This window comes from Triticum aestivum, chromosome 2A (assembly GCF_018294505.1).
Source record: "Triticum aestivum cultivar Chinese Spring chromosome 2A, IWGSC CS RefSeq v2.1, whole genome shotgun sequence".
NCBI classification, from domain to species: Eukaryota; Viridiplantae; Streptophyta; class Magnoliopsida; order Poales; family Poaceae; genus Triticum; species Triticum aestivum.
In genome coordinates this window covers 422,946,542-422,974,099 of record NC_057797.1, presented here as the reverse complement: position 1 = coordinate 422,974,099, position 27,558 = coordinate 422,946,542, and the positions used below count along the sequence as shown (strand labels likewise).

Below are 27,558 nucleotides of genomic sequence, written 5' to 3'. Positions count from 1 at the left end.
CTCTACTACTCTTCCAGTAATTTCTACTCTCTTCGATGCCCATTTTGTTTTTTCTCCCTACGTGTTCCGCTTTCAGTTGCAGGAAAACGCGCACGGGCCGACGCGTGTCCCGGTAAAAATCTGCCAAGGCCAGCAAGCTAGCGCTCCCGCTAGGATTGGCCGGCCACCGTACGACTCTTCATAAGTACATATGATCATTCGATTTCCGAAACAAATTGTTGGTCTTCCCGCTTTGATAATTTGCCCCCCTTGATAATATTACGATTATGTAGTACTCCCACGGTAAAGAAATATAAAAGCGTTTAGATCTTTACCGAGGGAGTACATGCATGCACGCCACCCTGAAGATGGACAAAGAAACAAATATTTTCCGGAGTGTTGCCAGCCGTGATATGGACAGTGGCGACGGGTGCATGATCGATTCCATACATGCATGGCGCCGTGTTAGTGTGGAGGAGAGTTTTTCAACGGTGCGCGGAAACAAATTCGGAATAAACTAGATCTTGTGCACGACTAGTAGCTATCTGAAGCAACGGCAGAGCGTCCGCCTCCAGTTTCACAAACTTAAAACGTACCTGTCGTCCCCAACTAAAAATAACCGTTACGTGGACCTTCGTGCTGCACATGAAAAAATGTACACAGCAGACAAAAAGAGCCGGATTTGTTATTCTTCTACGAATCGACTGATGTATAGTTCTTAACTCCACCTGCACCAGGAGTGATTAGTGCTCAATCAGTTATGTATTCCTCATGACCTATCTCCTCTCCTTAATTTCCTTTCTTCTACAGTACTCCCTCCAATCTAAAATAACTGTGGTAGTTTTAGAGGGTGTTTGGATACTCTCTAGTCATGTGACTAGTAGTAGTCAGACTAAAAGTTTTTAGTCAGGCCCTGTTTGGAAGGTGACTACTACTAGTCAGCATTAAATGTCTCGGTATTAAATGTCTTTTGTGCAACACCAATTAGAGGAGAGAGAGCGGGATTTTAGTCAGTAAAAGTCAGGGGTGTTTGGAGGTTTACTGACTAAAGGTGACTACTACTAGTCTCTAGTCAGTAAAAGTTGAGGGTGGGGTGACTAGGGACTAAGGGCCAGTTCTTTTGGGCAATTCTCCCAGAATTGACCCCCTCCCCAGCTTCCCCCAGAATTGCCACTTCATCTTTTTTTACAACTCCTAGCTAGTTAAGGTCTAATTAGCTAGGAATTGTAAAAAAATATCAAGTGGCAATTCTGGGAGAAGCTGGGGAGGGGGTCAATTCTGGAAGAATTACCCAAAAGAACTGGGCCTAAACTAGTTTTAGTCACCCACTAGTCAGGGGTGTTTGGAGGTTTACTGACTAAAAGTGACTACTACTAGTCTCTAGTCTCTAGTGATCCAAACACCCTCTTAGTTCAAGATCACATGCATGCATGCTATGATTGGTGTTACTTGTCCTGTTGCGACTTGCGATGACCAGAGTTGCAGATAAATCAGGTGCCCGATTATGGCAGTCTGCATGATCCAACTAGTAGCAGTACTGTTCCCTTCCTTGATCCAATCATGCAATCGTGTCGTGTCACACATGGCCTCCATTTCCAAAGTTACAGGATGGCATGGCCCATATCATAAAGCACGACCTGATTGCTGGTTTGGCTGCACACGTGACTCATAATAGTGAGGGTTTTTTTTTTTTTTGCATTGCCTCATAATGGTGAGGTTGCCTTACAATATTTGTGAACAGAGGGAATATTATACATCATACGTGTGTATTTTTTCAGAATTTTATAAAACTAAAATTTTATTTTTTGAAAATTACAAATTATGGGCTGCATCCTGCATGAAGCTCTCGAGCACCATTAGCAATTTCTGAAACGTACCATTCTTTTACATCTATGAGACGGTGTGTGTGAGCTTTGGATAAATTTTATGAGTTGTTGGCACACTGGCTTTATAACTTTTTATATCGATAAAGAGTGGATTTTATTGGCTTGAAATGAAACATTAGGGGGATACAAACTCAATGCGCACATTCCTGGTTTCTGCACAATCAGGATGCACACAACCAGTTGTCAGAAAAAGATGCACACAGCCAACATGAACGTGCATACAAAAAGAAACACGCGAGCAAAGAGCAAAGTCATACAAAACCAATAGTATGCCTAATGAAAAAAAGGAGAAGAGAATAACCCAAATCAATCAAAACAACGATTGAGAAACTACAACAACGATCATATGTGCACCAACCATCTCTTGACATAAGAAAGAGAAGGGGAAAAGTTCTCCACAATCAACGCTTTCAGGAAGGGGATGACGCTCAAGCGTCACCATTGGCGGATTCAATCAACGAAGGCCAGATTCTAGGTTTTCACCCTGAAGAGCAAGTTTGAGCATATCCGAGCAATGCTTTCAAAAAGGCAATAATGCAAAAAAAAAACATTATTGTCGGATATAACCAACTAGGGTTAGACCTAGGGTTTTCACCATGAAGTTCGAGATCGGGTACTCGAGAAGCACCACAAATCAAAGCCAATCACGTGTTGCCGCCACCACTTTCCATGATCCCATTAGCTATATGCGTAGTATGGTTGTGATGTGAGATGCAGTCAAGTAAATACCATGCACACACAAGCAAGCAGTCGAGCCGCGATAAAAGTCATTCGTGATCAAAGGCTTCGATAACGAAGATCATCGTCGCACATGCGACGGGGATCAACAAGGGAAGAAGGTCACCAGTACTATAGAAATGCCAATTCGAGATGCTCCAGCAAACCCTCATTGTACTTGCAATTGGTCGACAAAACATACTTGTCATTGCCGCCGAATTTGAAGATCCAGTCCCCTTCGATTCTTCGCGACAATCTCCTAGTAGTGCAGGACCATTGCGCCACCACTGCCACATGTGTGCCTGCAGATGGGTTCACGGCCACTAGTGTCTCGCCACCACAAAGCGCTAGCTAGGCTTGAAATCCCACTGCCATCGCCCCAGAACCATACCCTCTACCTCAGTTGATGTCCATACATTGCATCTCACTATAGAAGGCTACCGGAGAGGAGACCTTCCTGCGGCCACCTTCATCGACTATTGTCAGGGCTTAGCTCAACCACTAGTCCCTACAAGTAGCGAGGGAAAGAAAGGATGGGGAGGTAGGAGGTGGCGGCAGCTGGGACATGAGATCAGAGGTGGAGGTGGAGGTGGCAGTTGTTAGATTAGTCTCTAGTAGCAGCTTTATAGGTTCTTGGCAAAATGATGGAACTCTTTATGTGAAAAGGTATATAATAGGCTAGAGGCTTTGAGAGTGAATTCCTTGTATTAATGGTGGTAAGATGGTGCTTATTAAGTCATGTTTGTATAGTATTCCCATGTGCTTTATGTCTAGGTATATTCTGCATGCCTAACAATATTAGAGACCCTCGAAAATTCTAGGAGAAAATTCTTGTCACAAGTGGGTGGGGCTAAGAAGAGACATCATTTGATGAGATTACAAAGGATCGCAAACCTAAGTATAAAGGTGTCTTGTACTTAGGTCTATTCATCAATTTAATGTGAGTTTCGTATGCGTGGACGCTTGACCATGTGGTGGCAAATAGTTAGAGCTAAATATTTTCCACTTTACAAATTCTTTGGTGCAAAACCTATCAACCTTGCTGATAGCCCATTTTGAAGATTATTGAGGCTGATTTAGTCCGGAGGAAATAACAATGGGATCTTGTGATACTGCTCTTTATTCGGGAAGACTATTGGATGGGAGGCAACTTTTTTGATCTTCAGTGGGTCTAAAAAAGTTCAATGGGACAACATTGTGTCTTTAGTAGTTAGGGTATCTTTGCCTGAGGTTCCCATCGGAATTAGCTTGTCCCTAGACTGTAACATGTATTTGGTCACTAGTCCAGCAAGCTATGCTTGCTACAATATATGGTGAAGAGATATTAGCAAGTCTGCAAAACATGTGTTGTTGCCAAGGTTGTTTTGGTACTTGTAGGAGCATGTGTTCGATACCCGAGTGATCCATGTCTCCTTATAGCAACATTATGTGTATATTTGTTCCTTTCTATGAGATGACAAAACCTTTTTACCTTTGGTGTTTATGTGTTGTGTTAGACCATTTGTAAATGCAATGATTATGCTTTATTTGATCACAAGGTCATCAAGTCGCCTTTTGTGATTATTTTTTCATGCTTGTTCCTTCTTGAATTATAGGTAAGGTCTTCACCATGAGTGTATGCTATAAGCCATCAATGGTGGTACCAATATAGCTATGCCCCCCCTAATGCAACAATAACTTCACGTCTGTAGATAGTAGATTCCAACAGTCGCCATCCTTGTTCACACTTCTTTAGCTACATGGCTGGAGGGTAAATGCATGTGCCTTGATTTTTTTTATGTGGTGGAGTGGTGCTTGTGTACTCTATGTTCTTCTTTTTTCTTGGATGCTTTCGCATGTGCTCATGTAACATGTTATGTCTGATTGTAAAATATTGGAGGTGCCATTGGGTTTTCATCCCATAAAGGTAACTGAATCTGCCTTTTATCGTGTTCTTTCAAATAGTGTATTGAATGTGATTTTCTCTCTTATTTTTTGATTGAGTGTGGTATTGGGGTCCGTTGACCAATGCTTTCAACACACATATGCCATAGTTTCACTACACGAGCATCTCGATCCACCAACTAGGCCTACCCGGAGAGCAATACAAGCTCCCCACACACATTGATCGCATGGGCCTGATAACACTGGCATTCCTAGCCCAGCAACCATAACCGACCACCAACGGGTTAAACATGATTTGTTGCAAGGGGACTGGCTCTGGTGCAACTTTCTACACAATCTCATAACTGTCAACGAGCATTTTTAGCCCAAATGCATCGTGTGGCAACTACACAGGAGTCTCGGCCCACCAACTAGGCTCAATGGATGCTAGACAAGCTTATAAGAGGCTCCTTCCACACATCCTCTCCCAAGAAAAATCTAGCCTGGTAGGTACCCTCATACATATTTATGCCCTACTTACTTCAAGCAATCGATGTGGGCCTAAACCCAACAAATTGCTTGTTCCATGATGTCACTAACGTGAAATAGGGGAAGCCATATTTGAAAAACAAAATCATGCCATTTGTTCTGCCATGAAATTTCACATGTCTTGGACCTCTCGGGGTAACTCGGGTAAAAAATTGGTGAGTATATTGTAGCTAGTTATAGTGTTGGTTTCACAGAGAGGCGCGATCATGGCACCGATGTGAAACAGGCAAGCAAGATTCTACTTGGCAACCGTATAATAGATGATTTTTGTATCACTGTGTTGTATCTCGTAGGTAGCTGTATCAGATACAATATGGCAAGTCCTTTGTCATATTCATGTCCATTAAAAAAAATCTTCAAGTAAACTCCACTTTGTTACCCTCTAAGTGTCCAAAGATGACAAGAGGTAACCACATTTCAAAACCTTGACCACTTTATAACCCATTTAGCATTATTTTTTTCCACTTTGTACCCCATTACAATGGGCATTTTCATGTTGTGTGCGCCTCTCAAAATGTTTTCTCCCAAGGCAGCCTTGTTTACCTCAAACTAACTGGCTAGTGATCAATTCGATTGTTAGCAACTAGCTCAAAGCGTCACTAGTGACCCGAAGCTTTCAATGTACTCAAGAGTCTCGGATCCCAAAAGCGCATGGTAAATGCCACTGAAGCCTAAGACTGCGGAGGAAATTAGGTTACACACCCGGCTTCAAGATCGCAATTTCTCAGATGAGGGTGGTGGTGGAGGCGCTCTAGAGGAGGTGCGGTAGCGGCAATCGCCGGAGACATCACATCCAAATCAACACGAGGAGCGGGCCACGCCAGTCACATTCAACTCAATACTCAAATTAGGGTACAAAATGGAAAACATACTGATCAATAGGGCAAGTTTTTTTAAAAAAATCTGCAATCTGCCACCTTCTATCTTCGTGCACACTTGAGGCTCCTTTGATTCAAGGAAAAAGTCGAGAAAATAGTAGGAATATGAATTTTTCATATGATAATACTATTCATGTTTTGGTTAAAGGAATGTGTAAAAGGAAAATCTGGAGGCAATTTTTCCTTTTAGCTCAGTTTTGAGGAAAAACACATAAATTCTAACATCCACCAGGACCTCTTTTTCAAATTTCTATGCGCAAAAAACGAGAATAAGATCCTTTGTGGCATAATGTCAATCTAACTAAATATTTTCATGTGGTTTAACTTTGACTTGACCATATTTATTACTCCCTTCGATCCAATATTAACTGTCACAACTTTAGTACAAAATACAAAGTTGTACCAAAGCTGTGCTAGTTAGTTTGTGTAAAGAAGAAAAAGAGAGAGAGGAACGAATGGATGAACAGTAACTGCATTGACTGAAGAATAGGGTATTTATACCCATGTACAGAGGCGATAATTACATAGTCGCGGTTGCTAAATTAAACAACCGACCTAAGCATTGATTATTAGGATTTAATTAATCCTTAACACTCCCCCTAATCTATGCTTCACTAGATGAATCTACATCATCTTGATAGACTCCTTCCTAATATATGGCCGCCCTTGAGAATGCTCATCATCTTCATCTTCAGAAATGCTTGTATAATCTTTAAAGTCTCCTCCAAATGTAGATATGTTGCTAAAACTCATTTAAACCCAGTGAAAAAAATAATAAGGAGAAAATGATGCAACATATAATGATTATTGTCTCTTGATAACTCATATGAGAAAAACCTTTGAAGAAGGAGAAAAATCATTGGTGAGTTTAGAGAACAATGAATATGCTTTGTATACTTTCCTTTAAAAACCCCAATGGGGAAAACTTGAAAGTATTGCATATTATCTTAAAAAGGTATTGCCTCATTAAAAACCATTATGAGAAACTTTGAGAGAAAACTCATAAGGAAAAGAGTGCGATCTGATATGTCACTGAAAACTCCTTTAAAACCCAATGGGAAAAATATAAGGAGAAACTGACATGACATATGTGAACACTTGTATCAATATTGTCTCATTAAAAACCTTTTATGAGAAACCATGAGGGAAAACTCATGAAGGGAAAAAGAGTACAATATATGTAATTTGATGATTGTTAACAGGTTATAGTTTGGGAGATTACTCCCCGTGAAGTTTGCAAATCTCGAGGATATCTCGTACCAATTTCATTGACATGATCATGCCATTGTGAATAATCTGTTGGATTTTCACAGTATTTTACTTGCAAATTTTTCATCACTTTTCTATAATTCATCAGGATAAGTAATCTCGAGCAATATGCTTTGTGATATCGCTCTTCATATAATCTGTATGTATTGAGTAACACAAGTGGTAGCATCTTGATAAATCAAGTTACTTTATTCTGATGAATCTCAACGACATGGTTTTGAGTGTGGTTAATCATTCTGCTAAGCTAAGCATATTTTCAATGCCTTTATATAAAGCAATTATGAGAATGATAAGTGGAAGTAGCCGTTAAATTCTATTTAGATGACTTTCATAAGAAGGCTATTACATCAAATTCAGTCATTGATATGGCTTTGTTGGGATCAAGTAAAGAGCCAATATCATATATCATATCATGGTCAAATCTTGATTTTCCTGATGGAATTGTCCAAGATTTATTGTGAACTTGAGATATAATTTAATATTCCTCATATCGACCATATACGTTTTGTTGGTGTGATATATCCATATTGAACTTCTCATATATGCTTTGGATATATGTAGACTGATATGTATGCTTGAGAGAATGCTCAAGTTATAAACTTAAGCTAAATTTGGTTTAATCCAAATTTTTCGTCTTGAGATGATTTTTTGTGTGTTTAGGTCTTGTATAGACATTGATGATGAAGTCATTGATATACACTAAGTGATATAAGGAAATCAAATTTGGGATTCCCTTATTAACACATAAGCAATCATCATTCTTTGAGTACTCCTTTTGAAGAAGGAACTCATTTAGTCGGTAGTACCATATGATTTCCGACTATTTCAAGTCAAAGAGTGACTTATAAAGTTTTACACAAAACTTGTTACGATTTGCTTTTGGATTCGGAAGTATAAGCCCTTCAGGGACTTGAATAGAGATTTCCGAAATGAGTGACTCATATGAGTATGTAGCCACTTCATCCATCAACTGCATGGATATTATTATTATTATTATTATTATTGCCAATGATATTTAGTATCGAAACATAATTCCACTCATACCAAGAGGGTATGTTACATCATAATCGATGTCGGGTCTCTGCGTGAACCCTTTTGCTACAAGCCTTGCTTTCTCACCACCTCATTGACTTTGTCTATGAATGAGAAGTTTTTAGTATTCCATATGGAAGATACTTATGGGGAGTAGGTATTACTGCGGTAAATACTATTCATTTGTAGAGCGAGTGCTATTCTTCATTACTTACTTCCTTTTATGTGAACCAATATGAGTGCAAGAGGCACTCTACCATGGATTTTGGTTCGGGGCCCAAAAGGTTTAGCAATTTGAGAAGAAATATATGTCGACAAGTGTAGTCTTTAGTTTATACGAGTCTGATGGAATGATTGAAGTTTGTGGATAATATATTTATTCCTTTTTAACTCCTTGTGATTTCCTATAACAAATGGAGTCAAGGCGTTTCGATGTCCCGGCACCAAAACATTTGTGCACATTTATGTCGGGCTTTGGATGATGAGCATCCAGTGAGGTGTCTTTCAACTTGATGTTGAATTACATTTACTGGTTAAGGTTTTGATTTCCTCTGTTTCCGCGGAAGCATATGAGAAGTTATATCTCGTGTTGTCAGATTTTCTCCCCCTCTTGGTCTCATTTTGGGAGAAGAGTGGTTTATCAGGTACCTCCACTCTTTCTAACACTTTACTGCAGGAATATAGAATTTAGTGACACCTTGTCATCAGTAAATGTATGTGGCAAATTTGCAATGTGTTGCAAATATATGATTCTCTAAACTTCTAGTTTAGATTCTTTGAGTACGTGGATATAAGGATTGAATGTCAATAACATTTCTAATTTATTTCTCGGCATTCTTTATGGTACTTATCTCCCCCTAATGCCGGAAAATATCCTTATTGCTGATGCAATCAGCATACATGCTATGAATAATTTTGATTGACGGATAAATTGTTATTCCTCACAAGATCCCTAATTTTCTGTGAGTGTCCATTGATGTACGCTGGAGTGGTGATATTGGTATGTAACCGAATTATCGTAGATGGGAAATACTTTGTTGATTTCCACATAGTTACTACAAGGGGAAAGTAGTATGATATGCAGTTGGTATGAGTTAGATCATACTTACGGTGTGTAAGGCCGTATGCGTCCAGCAAAAGGCTGGTAAATTTACAATTCTTTAAAAGTGGTCATGTAATTCATTTAACTCTCTTTGATAAGAAATTTAGCTAAACCATTCTGGGTATGCACATAAAGTACCTAATACAAAAAAATTCTCATTGAATTAGTTCAACAACACTGTTCATTCGAATGGGTTTATAGATCATGTTTTCAGGAGAATTTGCTCCTACTTTGATAAGTTGAGTAATTTATTTAGTAAGATCATGCATGCTTGTGTGTGATAAGAGACACACTTAAAAACATTTTATGAATGTGTATATGAGTATCATGAAGTATCTAAATTACCCCAGATAATGGTTAAGCAATCCAGACATATCTTTTGAATGTGTTCAAGGAAGAATAAGTGTATTGCTTAGAATTTTAAGGTGAGAGTGCCTTAAAACTTATTTCCCCTATGGCACATGCGGTGCACATAAAATCTGATGATTTGGGAAAATTTGTAACTTGATAAGTTGTGACCAACAGAATTGTCAATAATTTTCTAATCATCCCCAAACCAGGATGGTTAAGGCTACCAAGCCAAATATTTAATATATTAAGATCTAGAAAATTATTGTGTACGTAACAATATTGAGTATTACTTGATTCATACATTCAAAATTTATCGAATATCATGTCCGAGAAATAAGATATTGAACATCGCACTACTTGTAGTACAACAAGTATAGGCTAATAAAATTTTGGGATAATTAAGAGATTACATGAGGTCTCCAGTATTATTGAAAATTTCATTACACAAACATATCATCATTGCAAAGGAATTTACCATCCTTTTATTGCACTAGATTTTGGTTCTCTCCTTCTGATGAAGATTTGAGAACAATCCAATGAACTTATTTTCCTTTTCAATAAATTTGCAGTGTGGTTTGACCATAGCTTTGAGGGTTTGGTAATCATAGGTGCGATGTTTGTATAACCGCACATTTGACAAACTTGAGAGTCCGTCTTTGTGATCGTTTGAAAACGATTTATTCCCTATTAAGAGGTAATTCCGTCTTCGGTTGTCTTTGAAGTCCTCATACTAGCAAGAATTACAAATAATGGGTTAGAACCCGTTGGGTGAATCTGATGATTTTAAGAAATTCCATGTTTCTCCATCATGGAAAAATGATAATACCATCATATGAGGATGTAAAGGGTATTAAGGAGTTTTCAACCGGATTACATATGAAAATATTTGATCATGGGATCTCAACTTGAAGTTGATTAAATAACAGAATTGTGAGCTGCGATAGACTTGAGGTCTTGAAAAACGTATGGGTGATCATTCGCGATGTGCTCATGGCAGCATGTTTCTCTTAAGTGAAACATTCGAGATGAATAAATATTCATCCATTATGTACTTAGTTTGAGAACTAAGTGAAGTTGGTGACACATAAAATGCATATGAGGGTTGCAACTTTAGAGTCACCGCCAGAAACATAGACGTTGCATGTTTAACATTAGTTTAGTCACTATGAAAGTATAACCACAATGTGATGTGGACATTGCGGAAATGTTGAGACACTCAATCGGTACCATAAATTATGGGATCCATCTTGATGGATGGACGACACCATAATTATAAATAGTGGCATACGCTCCATTGCCATGTATTTTACTTATGTAATAGAAGGTAATTACCAGGATATGACAATACTTGCGTAATATTCTATGACTTTTTCAAGCAAAGTGAGGCTTAATTAACTAATATTCATGAAAAATATATGTTATTTCAGCATGTAGTGTTCATGCATGGATACCTTTTACTATGAGAGTAAATATCTTCTTTTTAGTGAACAACAACAATTGCTTCAGGGGAGCAAATTTTTACGATAGCTGATGCTATATACTCATATGTGTAGATCTCAATTTATATAGGATAACACTTTGAAGATAGTCACCAGATGTGGTGTAGATCTCGCAGTAATAGAAAACATAGTCTGACTTTTGTCAGTAGATGTTCATAATTCTATTACCTTATGTTATGCTAAATATATGAAATCACTTTGAAGGTAATCATCTATCAAAGTGACACGATGTAGACCTTACATTAACAGTGGATAGTCTGCAAAATTTGCAGTAGATGCCAGTATTACCTTATGATATCTTGAGGTAGTCACATCTAATATTAATATTTGAAATAGTACTTTGAAGGTAGTCATCTTGTTAAAGTGACAAGATGTAGACCTCACAATAGTGATGGATAATCTGCAAATGATGCAGTAGATGTCACCAATACCTTGTGGTTCACAAATAAAATTTGAGGATAGTCTCATACTATAATTTTATAGTATGAGTTTACATCAACATTTGCAAGAAAAATATATTTCAATTGCCAAAATAGAGTTCTTGTACATAGTTACGTGTTATAGAGATTGCATGAGGCAAGAAGATTGAACACATTACAACTTTTTTAATATGCTTTACAGCAAGTACATAGATTAAAATGCAGACCAAACAAAGTCTGTAGACTTAAAACTGCAACCGCAAGTGTTAGAGACTGAATGACAATTTCAGAAATCTGGGTACTAAAACATGCGGTTTAGTAAATCCCAGTTAAGTCTTACTGGATCTGAAACTGCAGGGGCAAGATATGATTATCTCTAAGTACAGGGTTGAATTGAATAAATTCCAAAGAAGATAAGATCCCCAATTTCTTATCCCATGCGAGCGTCGTGGCCATGGTAACTGCTGCCGCTGTGCAGTGCGGGCAGACCGATGGTTGCGCCGCCGCGTTTTGCGCCTCGTGGGCTGCCTCTGCCCGGGCTGAGGACCGCGCTGCCGCACGCCGGCCGATGGCCGCCGCCGCATAGCCGCGAGACACCGTGTTTGCTGCCGGACGTTGCCATGCCGGGCACCGGACGTTGGCCACTGCTGCCGCTGTGCGTTACGCGCCTGGCCGCCTCATCGAAAAATATGCAGGCCCGGAGTGCATCCTCCGCCACGCCGGGGCCGTGGTCCACGGCCGCCTCGGGGTGCAGCGCTGGGAGCAGCCGGGCCGAAGGATGTCGCCGCTCCGCGAGGAGCCTAGCCGAGGTAAACGTCGACCGGGCCATGGGTTGCTGCCGAAGTTTGCTTTGGACGACATTAAAAACGATGCACTAGAGGTTAGTATAACAAATTCGGAATTGAATCACCTGATTGATGTATGATGCAGAGTTGGTCTTTGCATTATTGTCGTTTTGTACGAGATGTGTCACATGGATCTTGTATGTTTTCTTCTGATCCCCTTGCCGTTCTGCTGTTCTTGACCTTTCTCTGAATTTTGTGCTTTCTTTCTCTTTGCATCTGGTTTCTTCCCTGATCGAGAGACTCGCAGCGCCTGCGCCTGTGCCGCGAACGCCTCCGGCTGATGCGGGAGGTCGAGGCCACGCGACCACGCGCCGTCTGGAGACCTGCGCCGCCGTGCCGCTCTGCAGGGTGCGGCGTGCTCGCACCACGCGCCGGAGGGCGTGGGCTGCCGCCGGGGACAACGAGATGCGTCAAGGAACGCTGGGCATCCGGTCGTGTCGGAGAAACCTTGCTGCCTCTCGGGCATCAAGGACGTCGCCGGTGACGGATTGATGTGGGTGGCCTAATCGCTCGCTCCAGGTTAGGGCAAAGTGTTGATAACGTGTAAAGAAGAAAAAGAGAGAGAGGAACGAATGGATTGAACAGTAACTGCACTGACTGAAGAATAGGGTATTTATACCCATGTACAGAGGCGGTAATTACATTAAACTAAACAACCGACCTAAGCATTGATTATTAGGATTTAATTAATCCTTAACAGTTTGGATCGAAGGGAGTAGGATTTTTGTATTTTTCTTATTCCTGTGAATTAAACATGAAAGTTTATAGAATCCCTCCGTTTTGTACATGCATTTCTATCATATTTATGTGTTTTTTATTCCTAGGTTTTTAGAATTCTGCAAATCAAATGAGCCCATACAAAACTGATTTTCCTCTTCTTCTTTTCTGTATAGATATTTCCGAGCTGATTCGTGCGCGCGTGCGTCTGCGGGTGCTTGTTGCAGGTAGCTTGAAAGGACCCCCTGGTCGGTCACGCACTCGGCCGCCATTTCAGCCTGAAGGTACAGGTGGACACGCAGCCCCCACTCTGAACTTTTTACAACATGAAACAAGAATTATTAGCCACTAAATGAGCCGCTTGTAGTGCCAAAGCCACTGATTCAGGCCAGAGATGGATGGACACCTGGATCAACGCATGCCCGCCCTATCAGGTCCGGTGTGTTGTTGACGTCGATCGGTCGGCGGCGGCCTTGATGGCCTAACCAAATTGGCGACTGTTTATTGGGGCATCCACTCCATCTCCACCGGAGGCAGCAAAAACGACATGCCTCTTCAGATTGTGCAAAGGACAAAATCATGAGCAAAAGCTTTTTTAAGTGGATGTCAAACGCGCAGGATTTCATATAAAATTAGTTGTCTTTGTCTGAAAATTTCAGAGTGCGTGTGCGTCTCTAGCTAAGCTTGGACCATACGTGTTCGTGGAGAAGAAATATCTGGTTCTGTTTGATGCTCTGATCAAGTGATTATTCTCGGTTTGCTCCTTTTGTGTCCAGGGAGACACTGTATCTGCAGAACAGCACGTTGTCCAAATGCGTGCAGTATATTCTACGATTGTTTCTGGATTCTTTTTCCTGATAGTCTATTAGCTTGACTGACAGCAGGCAACCAAAACGCGTTATGTTGAGTTTTCTTATATAAGGAAAATAACGATAATACAATAGTACTTGTTTATTTTGGCGAGGCACACGACAAGCCGTGGCACCAAGTTTGTGCAAACAACCTTCTCCTCTCTGTTGACTGAAACTTTCATATCCCAAACTGAATCATTCTAAGAACAACCTGTCGATTACCAACTGAACGGGCACCATCATAAACAATTAGGATATATTTCCCTTGAATAACAATTTTTATACGTAGTACATACTGGTATTTCTCATTCCTTTGTGGACAATGGCAAAGCACTAGCAGTTGAAATCAGTTGAAGGCTGCACAGTCGTGGCGTATGTTCCCCTGGGACGCATCGGTCTTGACTCCCACGCGGCCCAGCTTTGTTATGGCCGCCACGAAGGCCCGGTCGAACGCGGCACCGCTCCGGGCCCACGCGTCAACGGTGGGCCTGGACCTCGAGTCGGTGAACAGTAGCTGGTCCGAGCTCAGTAGGCCCATTCCCCCTTGAAGATTCTTGAAGTACTGGTTGTCAAATGCCCGCGGCGTCACTGTGTCCATGGGCACGGCGGTCCGTGGGTCCACGTTGGGTGGGCACCACGCCTGCAGCTGTGCTGCGAACCGCGGGCTCAGCGTCGGGTCGGTTGTCGGCCGCAGTCGCCCGGCGAACGTGCGGCAGTGAGCCAGCCCCACCGTGTGCCCTCCTTCATGCACCGCAAGTCAAAAAGAAAGGATAACATCAGAATTTGGATATGTCCCGTTTCTATATTATTATTATTTTGGATTCATCCGTGTCATGACACCATATGATAGTTCAACGGTTAACATTAAATGATGTACATGAACCGGTTCAAAAAAAAAATGATGTACATGAAACACGGCGTCCTTTGCTTCTAAGAAGGTGAATGAGAGCTTGTGAAGAAATCTTTAATTAGTTGGAAGAAAATCTTTCATAACCAACATGCAACTAAGGGAGCATCAGTAATAGTAGACATGGGATCTTAAAAAAAAAGTAAAGTAGACCATGTATTTTTTTTACTCTAAACTTATATGTGAAGCCTGATTTTATGCAATCCAATTGAGCATGAGCTCAGTTTGTGGTTGTCGAAAATATCAATTTAATAATAATAATAATAATAATAATAATAATAATAATAATAATAATAATAATAATTCCTAGAGGATGAGCACAAGAGTGGAAGAAAAGTTGGTCAGCCAATCGGTAAAATAGACACCAATTGTTTTGACAAACAAAATCTCCACAAGGATAATATACACTTTTCCTCCTATATACACTTGGCTCACATTTTTACGAGACTTATATTGAGCTCACGTAATCCCATAAGCTATCGTATCTAGGAACATTTTACTTTTCAATGATTTTGAATGGACAAAAATTGTACCTACTACAATGATTCAGAAAATAGATAGAATACATGTATATATGTATGTGTGTATGTACATAAGTATGTATGGGATGAAGTATATATGTTTAATTTTTCTTTGCAAAACTTGATTATGTGCAAAAATATAAGTAAGCATGCTATACTTTGTTTTACATAACGTGAAGCATAAATGATTAGATTATTGTACCAAACTTTATGCACACAAGTCTCGTGCAGTATCCTACATATCCGATATTTCGACAAACATGCATATCCAATATTTCTATTTTTTTTTACAAAAGTAAGTTTCGCATTAACGCACGTTAAACTGCTCTAGGATATGGGAGCATAAGGGGTCAAGTGTGTCTAAAAATAATACATGTAATTTAATAGTTTAGGAGAAATCATAATCCATCATCATGCAAATGCAACCTTAACTAGTTCTTAGTCGACTAATGTTATCAAAACTAGGAAGTAAAATGAGAAATTGGCAAGTCAGCTCAAAGAGAACTACGTCTAACACCACCATTCATCACGATTTTATGTGGGAGATGAAGCTAAATGGACCGGGTTATAAAATCCCCACGCTAAAATCTCAAGCTCGGGCATGACCAATCAGAATTCACCGTAGATGGATCCCCTCCCTCCCTCCTCCCTCGCCTCCTCCTCCCCCTCTTCCCCTCCTTGCCCTAGCCGTCCCGCTCCCCGCCCTGACCCGCTGGCCGGTGCCCGGTCATCCCCCTCTCCGCTTGCAGGTGCTCTCTCTCTTCCCTTCCCTGGCTCCCCGCGGGTGGGGTTCTCCCCTCTGTCTTCACCGCTGCCGGTGCTCGGATCTCGTTTCTAGGCCTTTGCGTCTGATGAGGAGGATTCGCGGTCGTCGGTCCCTTCCCCCTGTGGTCCCGTGCCTTATGCTGGGGGGGGGGGGGGTGGTGGTGCCTTCCGCCGCTCCTCGTCCCCGCAAGTTCGCTCCTGGTGGCCGGGGCCGGTCGGTGGCCGCGTCCTCGTCGGTCGATGGCTGGACTCGGATCTCTCGGCGGCGGCGTAAGTCTGGTAAGTTTGCTGTTGCGTCACCTGATCTCGTTGTCCTGGGCAGTGCGCCTGATGGGGAGCTTGGTGGCCTCCCATCCCCCTCTCCTGCAGCCTCTGCGGCGGCCTCGTCGCCGGCGGCGGCGACAACGGGGTCGCTGGTGGCTTCGTGTAACCTAGATCTCGATTTCTCCGCGGTGGCCATCGGGCCGCGGGACGTCCCCTCGGGTGGGCTTGATGGGCCTTGCGGTTTGCCGTTGCCCAGTGGGCCTGCCTCTCCTCCCCCTCTTTAGTCGGTGGCAGATTTCCCCCCTCTGGTCCCGTCCGGCCCAGTTGGGCCCATCGTCCGGGTTCCTGCTCCTCAACCTTCTTTGGCCCATGTGGCGAGTCGGGCCCAGGTGGGCACGGCTCGGACGGGCTATTTATGGATCCCCCGCGGCTCTTCCTCCCCTTTGTTAGGGTTTCCGGTTTCCACTTCCGATCTGCGCCGTCACCGTCTTCCCATTCGTCGCCTCATTAGATCCTCCCCACCTCCACCCCTCCTTCTTCCTTTTGCTGTGGTGCTATCCATGGACAAGTCGCGGGGCTCTTCCTGCGAGGCGCTCTCGGGCTGCAAGCGACGCCGTGAGGACTCCCCTTCCTCCGCGGTGGATCTGGAGCTCGAGGCTTCGCTCCGTTCCAAGTTGGAGGCAGAACAGGCGGCACGTGAGCAGGTGGCTCGTGACCGTGAGGCTCGGGCTTCGGGTCCGGAGTGGTCGCAGCGCTCGGAGAGGGTTGGTGTGCCCGGATACGGCTCGCAGGGCTCTGGATCTGGCCATTCTCTCTCTCCGGTGCTGGACCCGTGGGAGGCGGCGGTGGCCTCTGGCGGTGGTGTTTCTTTGTCTTCTGCCTCCCTTCCTGCTCCGGGAGTGGGCCGTGGTCCATCTGCTCCGTCGCGCCCTCCTCCTCCTCGCTCGGTTGGGGTTGGTGCTGGTGCTCGTGCGCCGCCTCGGTCCTTCGCGGGGCCGGCGCGTCGGCCGCCCGGTCCGGCCTCTGGGGCGCCCCCTTTTCCGGGGATGGGGGATGGGATCCTTCCTCCTCCTCCATCGCTTCCGCAATCCCGCCCGTCCTCTGCTTCCCATAACAACCCCTCGACGCTCACCTGCTTCACTTGTCACAGGCCTGGCCATTTCCAGTCTCGCTGCACCAACCCTCCTTTTTGCCTGATCTGTCGCTCTGATGGTCACCTCACGGTCAACTGCATGGCTAGGCAGAAACCTCCCGCGGTCATCCAGTTCGGCTCGGGCCTCCCCGGTTGCGCCTTTTTCGCTTTCGACGGTGACCTGCCTGTCCGGGAGGTGGCACCTGCTCTGTCTAATGCTGCGATTGTTACGGTCAAGGATCAAAAGATTTCGCCCCAAATTCTTCTGGAAGGGCTTCGCATTTGGGATGAGGCTGGATGGGACTGGCAAGTTGTGCAGATATCTGAATTTGAGTTCTCTGTGGTGTTTCCCTCCAAAGAATGTTTGCGGATGATTGCCTCATGCACTAGATTCACCTTGCCCCTCAGTCAATTGGTGGTTTCTGTTAAAGCGGCTTCTTGCAGTGGTACGGCAGTTGGTCCTCTCTCTCAAGTCTGGGTTTTGATTGACAATTTGCCTGCTGGTCTCCGTTCGTCTGCTTTTCTCATGTCTTTCGGGGTTCTGATTGGGAAGCCCATCGAGGTGGATGAAGACTCTCTGAACAAGGTTGGCCCTGCTAGGATGAAGGTTTGGTGTGTAGATCCTGAACGAGTTTATGGCTCGATTGATATCTTCCCTTCTCCCAAATGGTATTAAGCTTCGGGTGCGGGTGGAGGGGCGGCTGCTTTTCAAACTCCACCTTCCCCTCCTCCCCCTTCTAACCCTTCGGAAAAGCATGATAAGGAGGGGGACGGATCTCTGGGTGGCTCTAATCAGAGCCATGGGTCTAACCTCCGCTTCACCCAATCTGAATGAGATGGTTTGGCAGATTCTGAACGTGAGTTGTTTCAATCCCAAGCTCCCTCTGGTGTTGCTCCTCGTGATGATTCGGTGATCCCGTCTGCTGCTCCCAATGTCCCTGCTGCTGGTGCTGATATGTCGAAGTTCCCGCCCTGCTCTGCTACCCCCGTTTCTAGTGCTTACTCCAATCTTCCTGTCCGCCCGCTCTCCCCCACTCGATCGGGAATTGAAGATCTTCCGGCCTCCCCGGCTCGCGATGTGGTGGAATCCCAATCCCTCCGGAAGAAGAAATCCTCAGTGCGCAAATTCTCGGCTAAGAGCCGGAACTCATCGGGCTCGAAGCACTCCATGACGGGGGTTTGTCGGCGTCTTGATCAAGATTTGGGATCTATGTCCCGTTCGGGTCCCCATGTTGGCTCTCCTGCTGTGCGGTCGCCTGCGATTCGATCCCCTGTGTCCACGGCTCGCAAAGGAAGGCGGGTGGCGAATTCAGGTGTTTCTGTCCTGGAGCGGGCTGAAAAGCGGGCTGCGGCGAAGGATCTCCCTCCCCCAGGTACATCTCCCGTTCCCTCTGTTGTTGCTTCTCTGGTTCGGTTGGTTCTACCTTCTCTTTCGGATGATCATCTTTTAAATATTATGTCGGATGTGGGGGTGGTGGTTGATTCGTCTGTTGGTTCTCCTAGTTCTCTTCTTGCTATTATTCGGGCTAACGAGATGGCTCAGGCTGCCATTGCCAAAGCCAAAGAGGCCGTTGCCTCTCAGGTAGGGGCTTCTAGTAGTGGTCCGGTCGTGGACGCGGGCGCTGGTAGTGGCCAACCCCAATCCAACTTGTCTAAAAGGGGCACCAATAAGCGTGCTAAACCCTGCGTGGCCCCTTGCAGGTCGAGCCTTCGGATCAAGAATCTTTCTTATAAATGAGGGCGTTATTCTGGAATATTAGGGGGTTCGGTGCTAGGGGGCACCGTGGTCAACTTAAAGATCTGGTTCGTTCTAACTCTATTGACTTTGTGGGGCTGGTAGAAACCTTCAAGGAATCCTTCTCCCCTAATGACTTTTCTGCTATTGTGGGCATGGACAGATTTAATTGGAACTTTTTACCTGCTTCAGGGCACTCTGGCGGGATCTTGATAGGCTCCAATAAAGATATTTTTGATTTTGTTGCTTTTGATCATGGGATCTTTTGGGCCAGTGTTGTTCTCTCTCATAAAGCTCAGAATACTCTTTGTGAGTTTGTCGTCGTCTATGGGCCTGCAGACCATTCCTTGTCGCCTTTATTTCTTAATGAACTTTTGTTGAAGATCGATGCTTGTAATTTACCGATGGTTATCGGGGGAGACTTTAACCTTCTGCGGTGCCCTAATGACAAAAGTAATGATAACTTCTCCTGGCTGCTGGCTAATGCCTTTAACGACTTCATTAGTGCCAATGCTATTCATGAGCTGCCTCGGGGGGGAGCTCGTTATACCTGGTCCAATCATCAGTCAATCCCTATTAGATCTGTGCTTGACAGAGTCTTCCTTTGTCCCAGGTGGGATTCCTTGTTCCCTAGGGCCTCTCTTTACGCCAAATGCATTATCGGTTCCGATCATACCCCCTTAATTCTTGACGATGGTTCCATTAGCCTCAGGCCTCCGGCTAGATTTCAATTTGACGCCTCCTGGTTGGCTGTGGATGGCTTTGTCGATATGGTTGCGGCGAAGATCTCCCTTTCTCTATCATCCAATGCTCGCTCCTTTGGGCCTTTGGATGATTGGCATTCGTGTTCCTATAACCTGCGTAAATTCCTCAGAGGTTGGTCTCGTAATCGTGCGGCGGAGGATCGTCGCACCAAATCTTTCCTCGAAGACCAGATCTTGTCACTGGATCATGTGACTGATTCTATTGGGCTCTCTGACGATGGTTGGGCAGTTTGTTATAATCTGGAGGCTGCCTTAATATAGTTACACCATCAGGATGAGATTTATTGGCGTCAACGGGGTACTCTAAACTGGACTCTAAAAGGCGACTCCCCTACGGCGTATTTCTTTGCGATCGCGAACGGCAAGCGTAGACGATGTGGTATTAATAGCCTGCTCATTAATGGTGTGCGATCTTCGGAGCAGTCTGTTATTATGGCTCATGTGGTGGATTTCTTCTCTTCGTTGTTGGGGGCTAAACCTCCATCGGGCTTCTCCATTTCTCCCTCCCTTTGGAACTTAGGTCTTAAAATCTCACCCGAGGAGAATGCCTCTTTGATGATCCCTCTTTCTGATCAGGAAATTTGGGATATTGTTAACACTTCCAATCCTAATGCTGCTTCTGGGCCAGACGGCTTCTCTATTCCTTTCTTTCGGAAATTCTGGCCCCAGTTGAAACAGCTGGTTTGTAATGTTATCCAGGGCTTCTGTCTTGGTACTGTCGATATCTCCCGCCTGAACTATGCAGTGATAACCCTGATCCCCAAGGTTAAGGGTGCTGATGTTATTTCCCAATTCCGACCTATTGCTTTGATTAACAACTTCGCCAAATTCCCGGCTAAAGGCTTTGCGAATCGTTTGTCACCGGTTGCTCATAGAGTTATTAGTCCTTATCAATCTGCTTTCATCAAAGGGCGTTTCATCCTTGATGGTATCCTATCCCTTCATGAGATTGTTCACGATCTTCACGCTCGGAGAGCTAAAGCGGTTATCCTTAAGCTAGACTTTGAGAAAGCCTATTGACTCTGTTAGCTGGCCCTTCCTCAAGCAGGTCCTTCTTGCTAAAGGTTTCGACGGTGCTTATGTTCATCATATCATGCAGTTGGTCTCGGGTGGCCATACTGCCGTTTCGGTTAATGGTTTTGTTAGCAATTTCTTCGCCAATGGTAGGGGCCTTCGCCAAGGGGATCCTGCTTCCCCTGTTCTTTTTAATTTTGTGGCCGACGCCTTCTCGTGCATGCTTTCCAGGGCGGCCCGTTGTGGGCACATTGCTCCTGTGGTCTCTCATTTACTTCCGGAGGGTGTTTCCCACTTGCAATATGCGGATGATACAATTATCTTGGTGGAGATGGATGACACCTGCATTGCCAATCTTAAATTCATCCTGTTCTCTTTCGAAGCTGTTTCGGGTCTTAAGATTAATTTCGCTAAAAGTGAGGTCCTGGTGACGGGTGTGGATGAGGCGGAAGCCTTGCGGGTTGCCAGGCTTCTGAACTGTTCTTTGGGTTCCTTTCCCTTTAAATATCTAGGCCTTCCTATCTCTCCTGGCGTGCTCCATGCTAAAGATTTCGCTCTGGCGGTCGCTAAAGTGGGGAACAGGGTGCTCCCTTGGAGAGGCAGATATAATACCAATGCTGGCAAAGTTTCTCTAATTAACTCCTGCTTATCCTCTCTCCCCATGTTTCTTATGGGCTTCTATCTTCTTACGGATGGCGTGCATGCTGGCTTCGACAAACATAGGGGAGCCTTCTACTGGAATTACATGGATAACAAACGAAAATATAGGCTGGTCAAGTGGCAGCATATGTGTAAGCCTAAAAACCGTGGGGGGTTAGGTATTATTAATACTCGGGTGATGAACATTTGTTTGCTTATCAAGTGGTGGTGGAAAATTTTAACTAGTGGGGCTGACTCGCTTTGGTTCTCGATTCTTAAGGCTAAATACTTCCCACATTCCAACCCGATGTTTGCCACCGCGAGGCGCGGCTCTCAATTTTGGAAATCCCTTGTCAAAGTGAGACATATTTTCCTGGAACATGTTAAATTTAATGTTGGTAATGGGATGGCAGTCCGCTTTTGGTTGGACTGGTGGTCGGGGGATGCCCTCCTCGCTGAGTTTTCCGGTTTTGTTCTCTTACTGTCCTAATCCGGGTATCTCCATCGCGGAGGTGGTGGCTAATAACTGGGATCTGGCCTTTCGTCGGGCCCTATCTCCTGAAGAGTTGGAAGATTGGCAAAGTCTCTCTGCCCTCTTCCCCGTGCTCTCGGAGTCGGCCGATTCTGTAGTCTGGCCTCATTCGGCCTCAGGTAGATTTACGGTCAAGTCGCTTTATTCTAGACTTATTGGTGGTACTCCTTCGACCAGATTCTCTTGTGTTTGAAAGTCCAAAGTTCCTCCTAAGATTAAAGTTTTCCTTTGGCAAGCCTTTCGTGGTCGCCTGCCGGCTGCTGACCAGATTAAAAAGCGCAATGGGCCTGGCTCGGATTTCTGTCATCTATGTGGGGCCTTGGAGAACTCTGATCACATCTTTTTCAATTGCGTGCTGGCCAAGCTGGTTTGGTGCTGTGTCAGATCTTGGCTTCAGGTCTCTTGGAACCCCTCCTCTTTCTCCGATATTCGAACCCTAGCCAAAGCTTTGGTTGGGGTCACCAAGAGGGTGTTTTGGGTTGGCCTGGGTGCCTTATGTTGGGCTCTGTGGACCATTAGGAACAAATTTACTATTGAGCATATCTTCCCATCTAAGCCTGCTGACGTTCTTTTCAAATCATGTATATTATTGCAGCAGTGGAGATCATTGACTAAGGAGGTTGATCAGGATGCCCTGGACCTGCTCATCGACAAAATCCGGGCTTCGGCATCTCACATCTCCGGACGGGATCCTGTCGTCTAATCCTGGTGGTGCTGTTTGCGGAGTTTAGGTCTCATTCCTTTTCGGCCTGCGCGCCGTGTATGGCAGTTGCCTGTATCCATCCTTCCTTGGCTACTCTTATATACTTTTCGTTCCGTGCGCTGTGTGCGTTCTCCTCGTTAACTGGTCTCTTTCCTGTTTGGTCTCGTGACGCTGCCATGTGGCTTTATTTATAAAGTCGGGCTCTGACCTTTTCTCTAAAAAAAGCTCGGGCATGACCCGGCCCTAAAAGACAAAAGGTGGTGTTTTCTTATTTCTAAAAGTATCTTAAGAATAGAGAAATGCATTATTATCCTATATTTTTGTTCAGCTCTTATTTCTAGGTGTTATGTTTTTTCTTTTGGGGTGGCGCCTTCGGGCTGTAAAGTAGAGCCTTAGCCCGAACATCGTGCTTTGGGTCGGGCCGTTGTGTGGGACTGTTGATGCACATGCCTAATCCATCCATCATCTCCCCAACGAGACATGCATGTTAATATTGATGCAGTTGTATGAAAGAATAAAAGGATGGGGTGTAGCTGCTACTATCCCTGGAGATGAGCAGGCAGGGCTACCCGGTAGCATTGTCTATGGTGTTTCCAAAGGGTGATGACCTATAAGCGATTGCATGTCAAGAAGTTGTATCATAGGCAAGCAATCTGAATTTGGTAAGGGTGGGTGTTGCTAGCAGCTGCTCGTTTGTGATTTCTAATCTTTATGGCAGGGGAAACGTGCACTATGGACAGATTATCCAAGTACGAGTGCAAACGTTGGAGTTCTCTTCGATGGGGTTTCTCCATGAGAAGAGGGTAAACAATTGGGAAGGCCATGATCTGAACTCAGTACGCAATATCTCGTTAGAGGGAAGAAGACATGTCTCGCTCCCATATATGCTACTAGAAGGCGTTTGTGTACTTGCATGGTGTTGCCACACACCGACATGGCTCCACCACTCCATGTAGCATGTTAACTCGAGGGAGGCTACAATATAATCAAGTCTTAGCATTAGAAAAAGGGAAACGCTCCGCTTCAACCGGCCGATTTCCACACCATTATCCGCCGCCTCCTCCACGCGACATGTGTCTTGCGTGGGACCACCAACCACTACAACGGGAGGTTCCTGTTCCTCTTCAATATCTTCGCAAGCGAATGAATGAGGTCCCGAGCGCATGAGACTGCCGATGAGGTCTGGATGCGGGCAAAATTTTCTGCAACATTACCTATGTTGCAGAAGTTTTTCCGCAATATCACTGATGTTGCAAAAAAAATGAAGACCAAAAAAAAATTTCTGCAACATTATCTATGATGCAAAAGTTTTTCCGCAACATCACTTATGTTGCGAAAAATGAAGCTCAAAAACATTTCTGCAAATTGACATATGTTGCAAATGTCTTCCGCAACACAACTTTTGTCACAAATATTTCTGCAACAAGATATCTGTTGCAAATGGGTTCTGCAACCTGTCTTTTGTTGCAAAACTAGAGGAAAAGCTATGTTGCTAGATTTGCCAGATCAGATGGCCCGCGAGGCGGGCGACAGATAGCATGCCCCTTGGAAAAAATAGACAAACGTGATGTGGACCGTAGGATCTTCAATGGATGTCCTAGATTTTCTGAGAGGGTGGATGGATGTCTTTTATACAAAACTGTTATTTAGGGATGTTGTTGCGGAATCATCCAACTTGTCCCTGACAGCAAATCGCGAAAACATATTCTAGCAATCCTGTAGATGGACGGAGCAATCAATTAAGTTGATGCTCCGTCGAAGTTTTTTTTGGAGGGATTGATCCATCAAAGATGTCATTGTAGGAAAGGGTCATGGGCCGGCAGCCAGGCACGTAGTTTTGTCTCGTCGCATTCGACGTCTTGTCCATTGATGAGGCTGGACTGGAGTTTGGCCGCTTTGCACACTCCCAACAGGGCAGGTAAACATGGTATGTCCGATTTGGAATTGTGTGCAAGCCTGGTTTACCTAGCTTTCACCGTCATCAGTGTCCCTATCCCAGCTTGATTTCAATGTGCAAGCAAAGCAAACGTACACAGAGCCCGTACGTACACGATCAGCAACGCGTAATTTGCCGCCTTATAATATTGTTTTTTTCGAAAGTATCATTATACTAGACTTAATTACGTATAGGGCTGCAAGAAAAGCACGAGGCTCGTAGCCGCTCGAGATCGACTCGTTTTTTGACTCGACTCGAGATCGACTCGAAAAGAAACAAACTGAGTTTGAACACTTTTTGTAGCTTGACCGAGAAACGAGCCGATCTTGAGCTAATGTTGGCTCGCTCGATTTTAGCTCGATAGCTCCACAGAATATCATTATGTTAAATGATCATGCCATATATTAAACGAAAATAAGATAATTTAGTACCATATATGTTGTCAATAATTTTTTTCCATTTTATTTACCAACGAACATGGAAACTTAATTAAGTGCAGAGAAGATTTAGGCATAATTATGTCACGTGGTCGACTATGTGTTAAATATCTTATATTTTTGGCAAAGGTTCTTAGCATATTCACCTTAATTTTTTTGTTTTTATCCACAGATTTATAATTTTTACCATCTCATTTAGCTCGAAACTAGCTCGAGATCGTTACAAACTAAGCATGAGTCATATTCTACAGCTCGATCATGAGCTTCATTTAGTTTGAGCTCGCTTGAATTTTCATATGAGTTGAGCTGAGCCAACTGCAACTCGCTCGAGCTTGACTCGTTTGCGGCCCTAATTACATACGTACCGGAGAGTGCGATCATGTCGGTCTGCGAGAGCCCGTTGGTGGCGAAGAGCGCCGTGAGCTGGTCGAGGCTGGACGTTGGCGGGGCCAGCTTGCCGGGGACGCTGCTCGCCGTCGAGCTCAGCCCGTCCAGCCGCCCCAGCTCCACCGCGTACGACGGCCCGCCGGCCTGCGCCAAACCGCGTACGTGCCTTGCGTTAACTAATTATAAATACTTGCGTGCGTACGTATGAGAATCAGCCGGAAGAGATCTATGCATGAACTTGTTACCAGTGCAATGGCGTCCCTGGTGGCCATGACTAGTATGTCGGCGCAGGAGACCCGGTTCCGGCACCGTGGCACGGCGTCGACGGCCGCCTTGGCCTTGATCACCGTGTCGAAGCCGTCGCCGGCCAGCGATAGGTTGGCAGTGCTGTCCTTCTCCGCCGTGTTGTTGGCCGTGGACGCGATCAGCACCGACGCGTCGCACCCCTACATGCACCCAAACGTTGAAGCGTAGCGTATGACGGCATGGCTCTTCATGCGCGTACGTAGGGTGCATGTTTGCCTGTTACCTCGACGAAGCAGTCGTGGAAGAAGAGGTGCACGGTGGCGCCGACGGTGATGAAGGTCTGCTGGAACTTCTTGGCGACGGCGCCCCGGACGATGGCTTCGACGTCGGGGCACACGCCGGCGTAATGGTCCCGCCGGAGCTGCGCCGCGCACACGTTGGCGCTCGCGGCCAGTACCGCCAAAGCCAGGAGCGCCGCCACGACCGGACTCATGTCGCCCGCCGTACTCTCTTAGCTCGGTAGATAGCGCGTGTTCGCCGCCGCCACAAATAATATGCGGACGCAGACGTACACGCAGTGGGGCGGCGCCGGGTGTTCGGTTTGTCTTGGTGGAGCGCAAGGCGACGCGACGACGGCAAGTTTGGTTTTGTGGTAGGGGCACCCAAGGATAAGGTCGCACAGAGAGGGCCACTAATGAATCGATCGGTGGTGGTCTCTCCATCGATTACGCTTATCGGCGTGCAGTGCAGGCAGCGAGTGTCCGTTGTCTTCGTGACAGTGATCTGACAACGATGCTACTCTTGAATATTCCGATGCCCATAAAATTAAGGGTTTGTTTGGTTTCAATAAGTCACTTGACTTATAAGTCAAGTCATTTTGGTTGTCATCTGATTTATAAGTCATCTGACCACATCTTTTTACCTTATTTTTTATATAAAGGTGGTGTGACTCATTAAAAAAGGGGATTTATAAGTTTTAAGTTAGGATGGAGCAACTTATAACTTATAAGTTGAATTTGTTTGGCAAAATAAGTCATTTTTTTCCACTTTTCGACTTATAAGTTGGTGACTTATTTGAAACCAAACATGGCCTAAGCTAGCCTTAAAATCTGCGCTACACAGGGTACTCGAGGGATCCGGCTTGCCTGCTCCTTTCCCGTGCTCCCATCCGTGCTCCCACTTAATCCTACGGCTGTCTTTTTTTCCTTTTTTCTTTTTAATCTAATCATGTTCCCTCCTGATTTTAAGGGGGTGGGGCCGGGTCTTATTTTGCTCCAATCAAATCAAGCCATGTAGACGGGAGCACGGATGGGCACACGACGGGGGAGCAGGCAAGTCTCGTCCGTACTCGAGTGCTTTAGAAAGGTTGCAACATACACTTGTATTTCCACCATGTTAATATATATCCAGTATTTCTATTTCCCTCACGGAAAACAGTCGAGTACTCGATCAGCTCTGCTGGAGACAGGGCGGGCAGAAAGTCTGGCCGTGTCGTAGGTACGTAGTTGGTTTCATCGCTGCGTAGTGCATGCCGTAAGTGGACTGGGTTTTCCAAGCGCGTAATTTCTGGTATGAAACAAGGAAGACAAATGAATCTCTGTTTATTTCATTATTGATGA

The 27,558-nt window shown here is 44.7% G+C and overlaps 1 protein-coding gene and 1 long non-coding RNA gene across 2 annotated transcripts; one reads left to right on the top strand and one right to left on the bottom strand.

Annotated features, from left to right (window-relative positions):
• Positions 1-11,635: 11,635 nt before the first annotated feature.
• LOC123188874 (uncharacterized) lies at positions 11,636-13,955 on the top strand. Its single transcript, XR_006495263.1, has 2 exons — positions 11,636-12,908; positions 13,283-13,955. It is a non-coding gene; the product is annotated as an uncharacterized lncRNA (long non-coding RNA).
• A 203-nt stretch (positions 13,956-14,158) lies between these two features.
• Positions 14,159-26,607, bottom strand: LOC123188873 (peroxidase 51). Its single transcript, XM_044601149.1, has 4 exons — positions 26,223-26,607; positions 25,939-26,139; positions 25,672-25,837; positions 14,159-14,698 (listed from the first exon to the last, which is right to left on the bottom strand). Exons 1-4 carry the CDS (start codon positions 26,430-26,432, stop codon positions 14,304-14,306), a joined length of 972 nt encoding a protein of 323 aa, XP_044457084.1. The 5' UTR covers positions 26,433-26,607; the 3' UTR covers positions 14,159-14,303.
• Positions 26,608-27,558: the final 951 nt, after the last annotated feature.

Excerpts from the sequence above, each read along its gene's own strand:
- LOC123188873 (XM_044601149.1), bottom strand. The coding sequence starts at position 26,432 with ATGAGTCCGGTCGTGGCGGCGCTCCTGGCTTTGGCGGTACTGGCCGCG. Across the intron at positions 25,838-25,938 it reads CCAGGGACGCCATTGCACTG|GCCGGCGGGCCGTCGTACGC; the intron begins GTAACAAGTTCA and ends GGTTTGGCGCAG. Across the intron at positions 14,699-25,671 it reads CGACATGATCGCACTCTCCG|GAGGGCACACGGTGGGGCTG; the intron begins GTACGTATGTAA and ends CGGTGCATGAAG.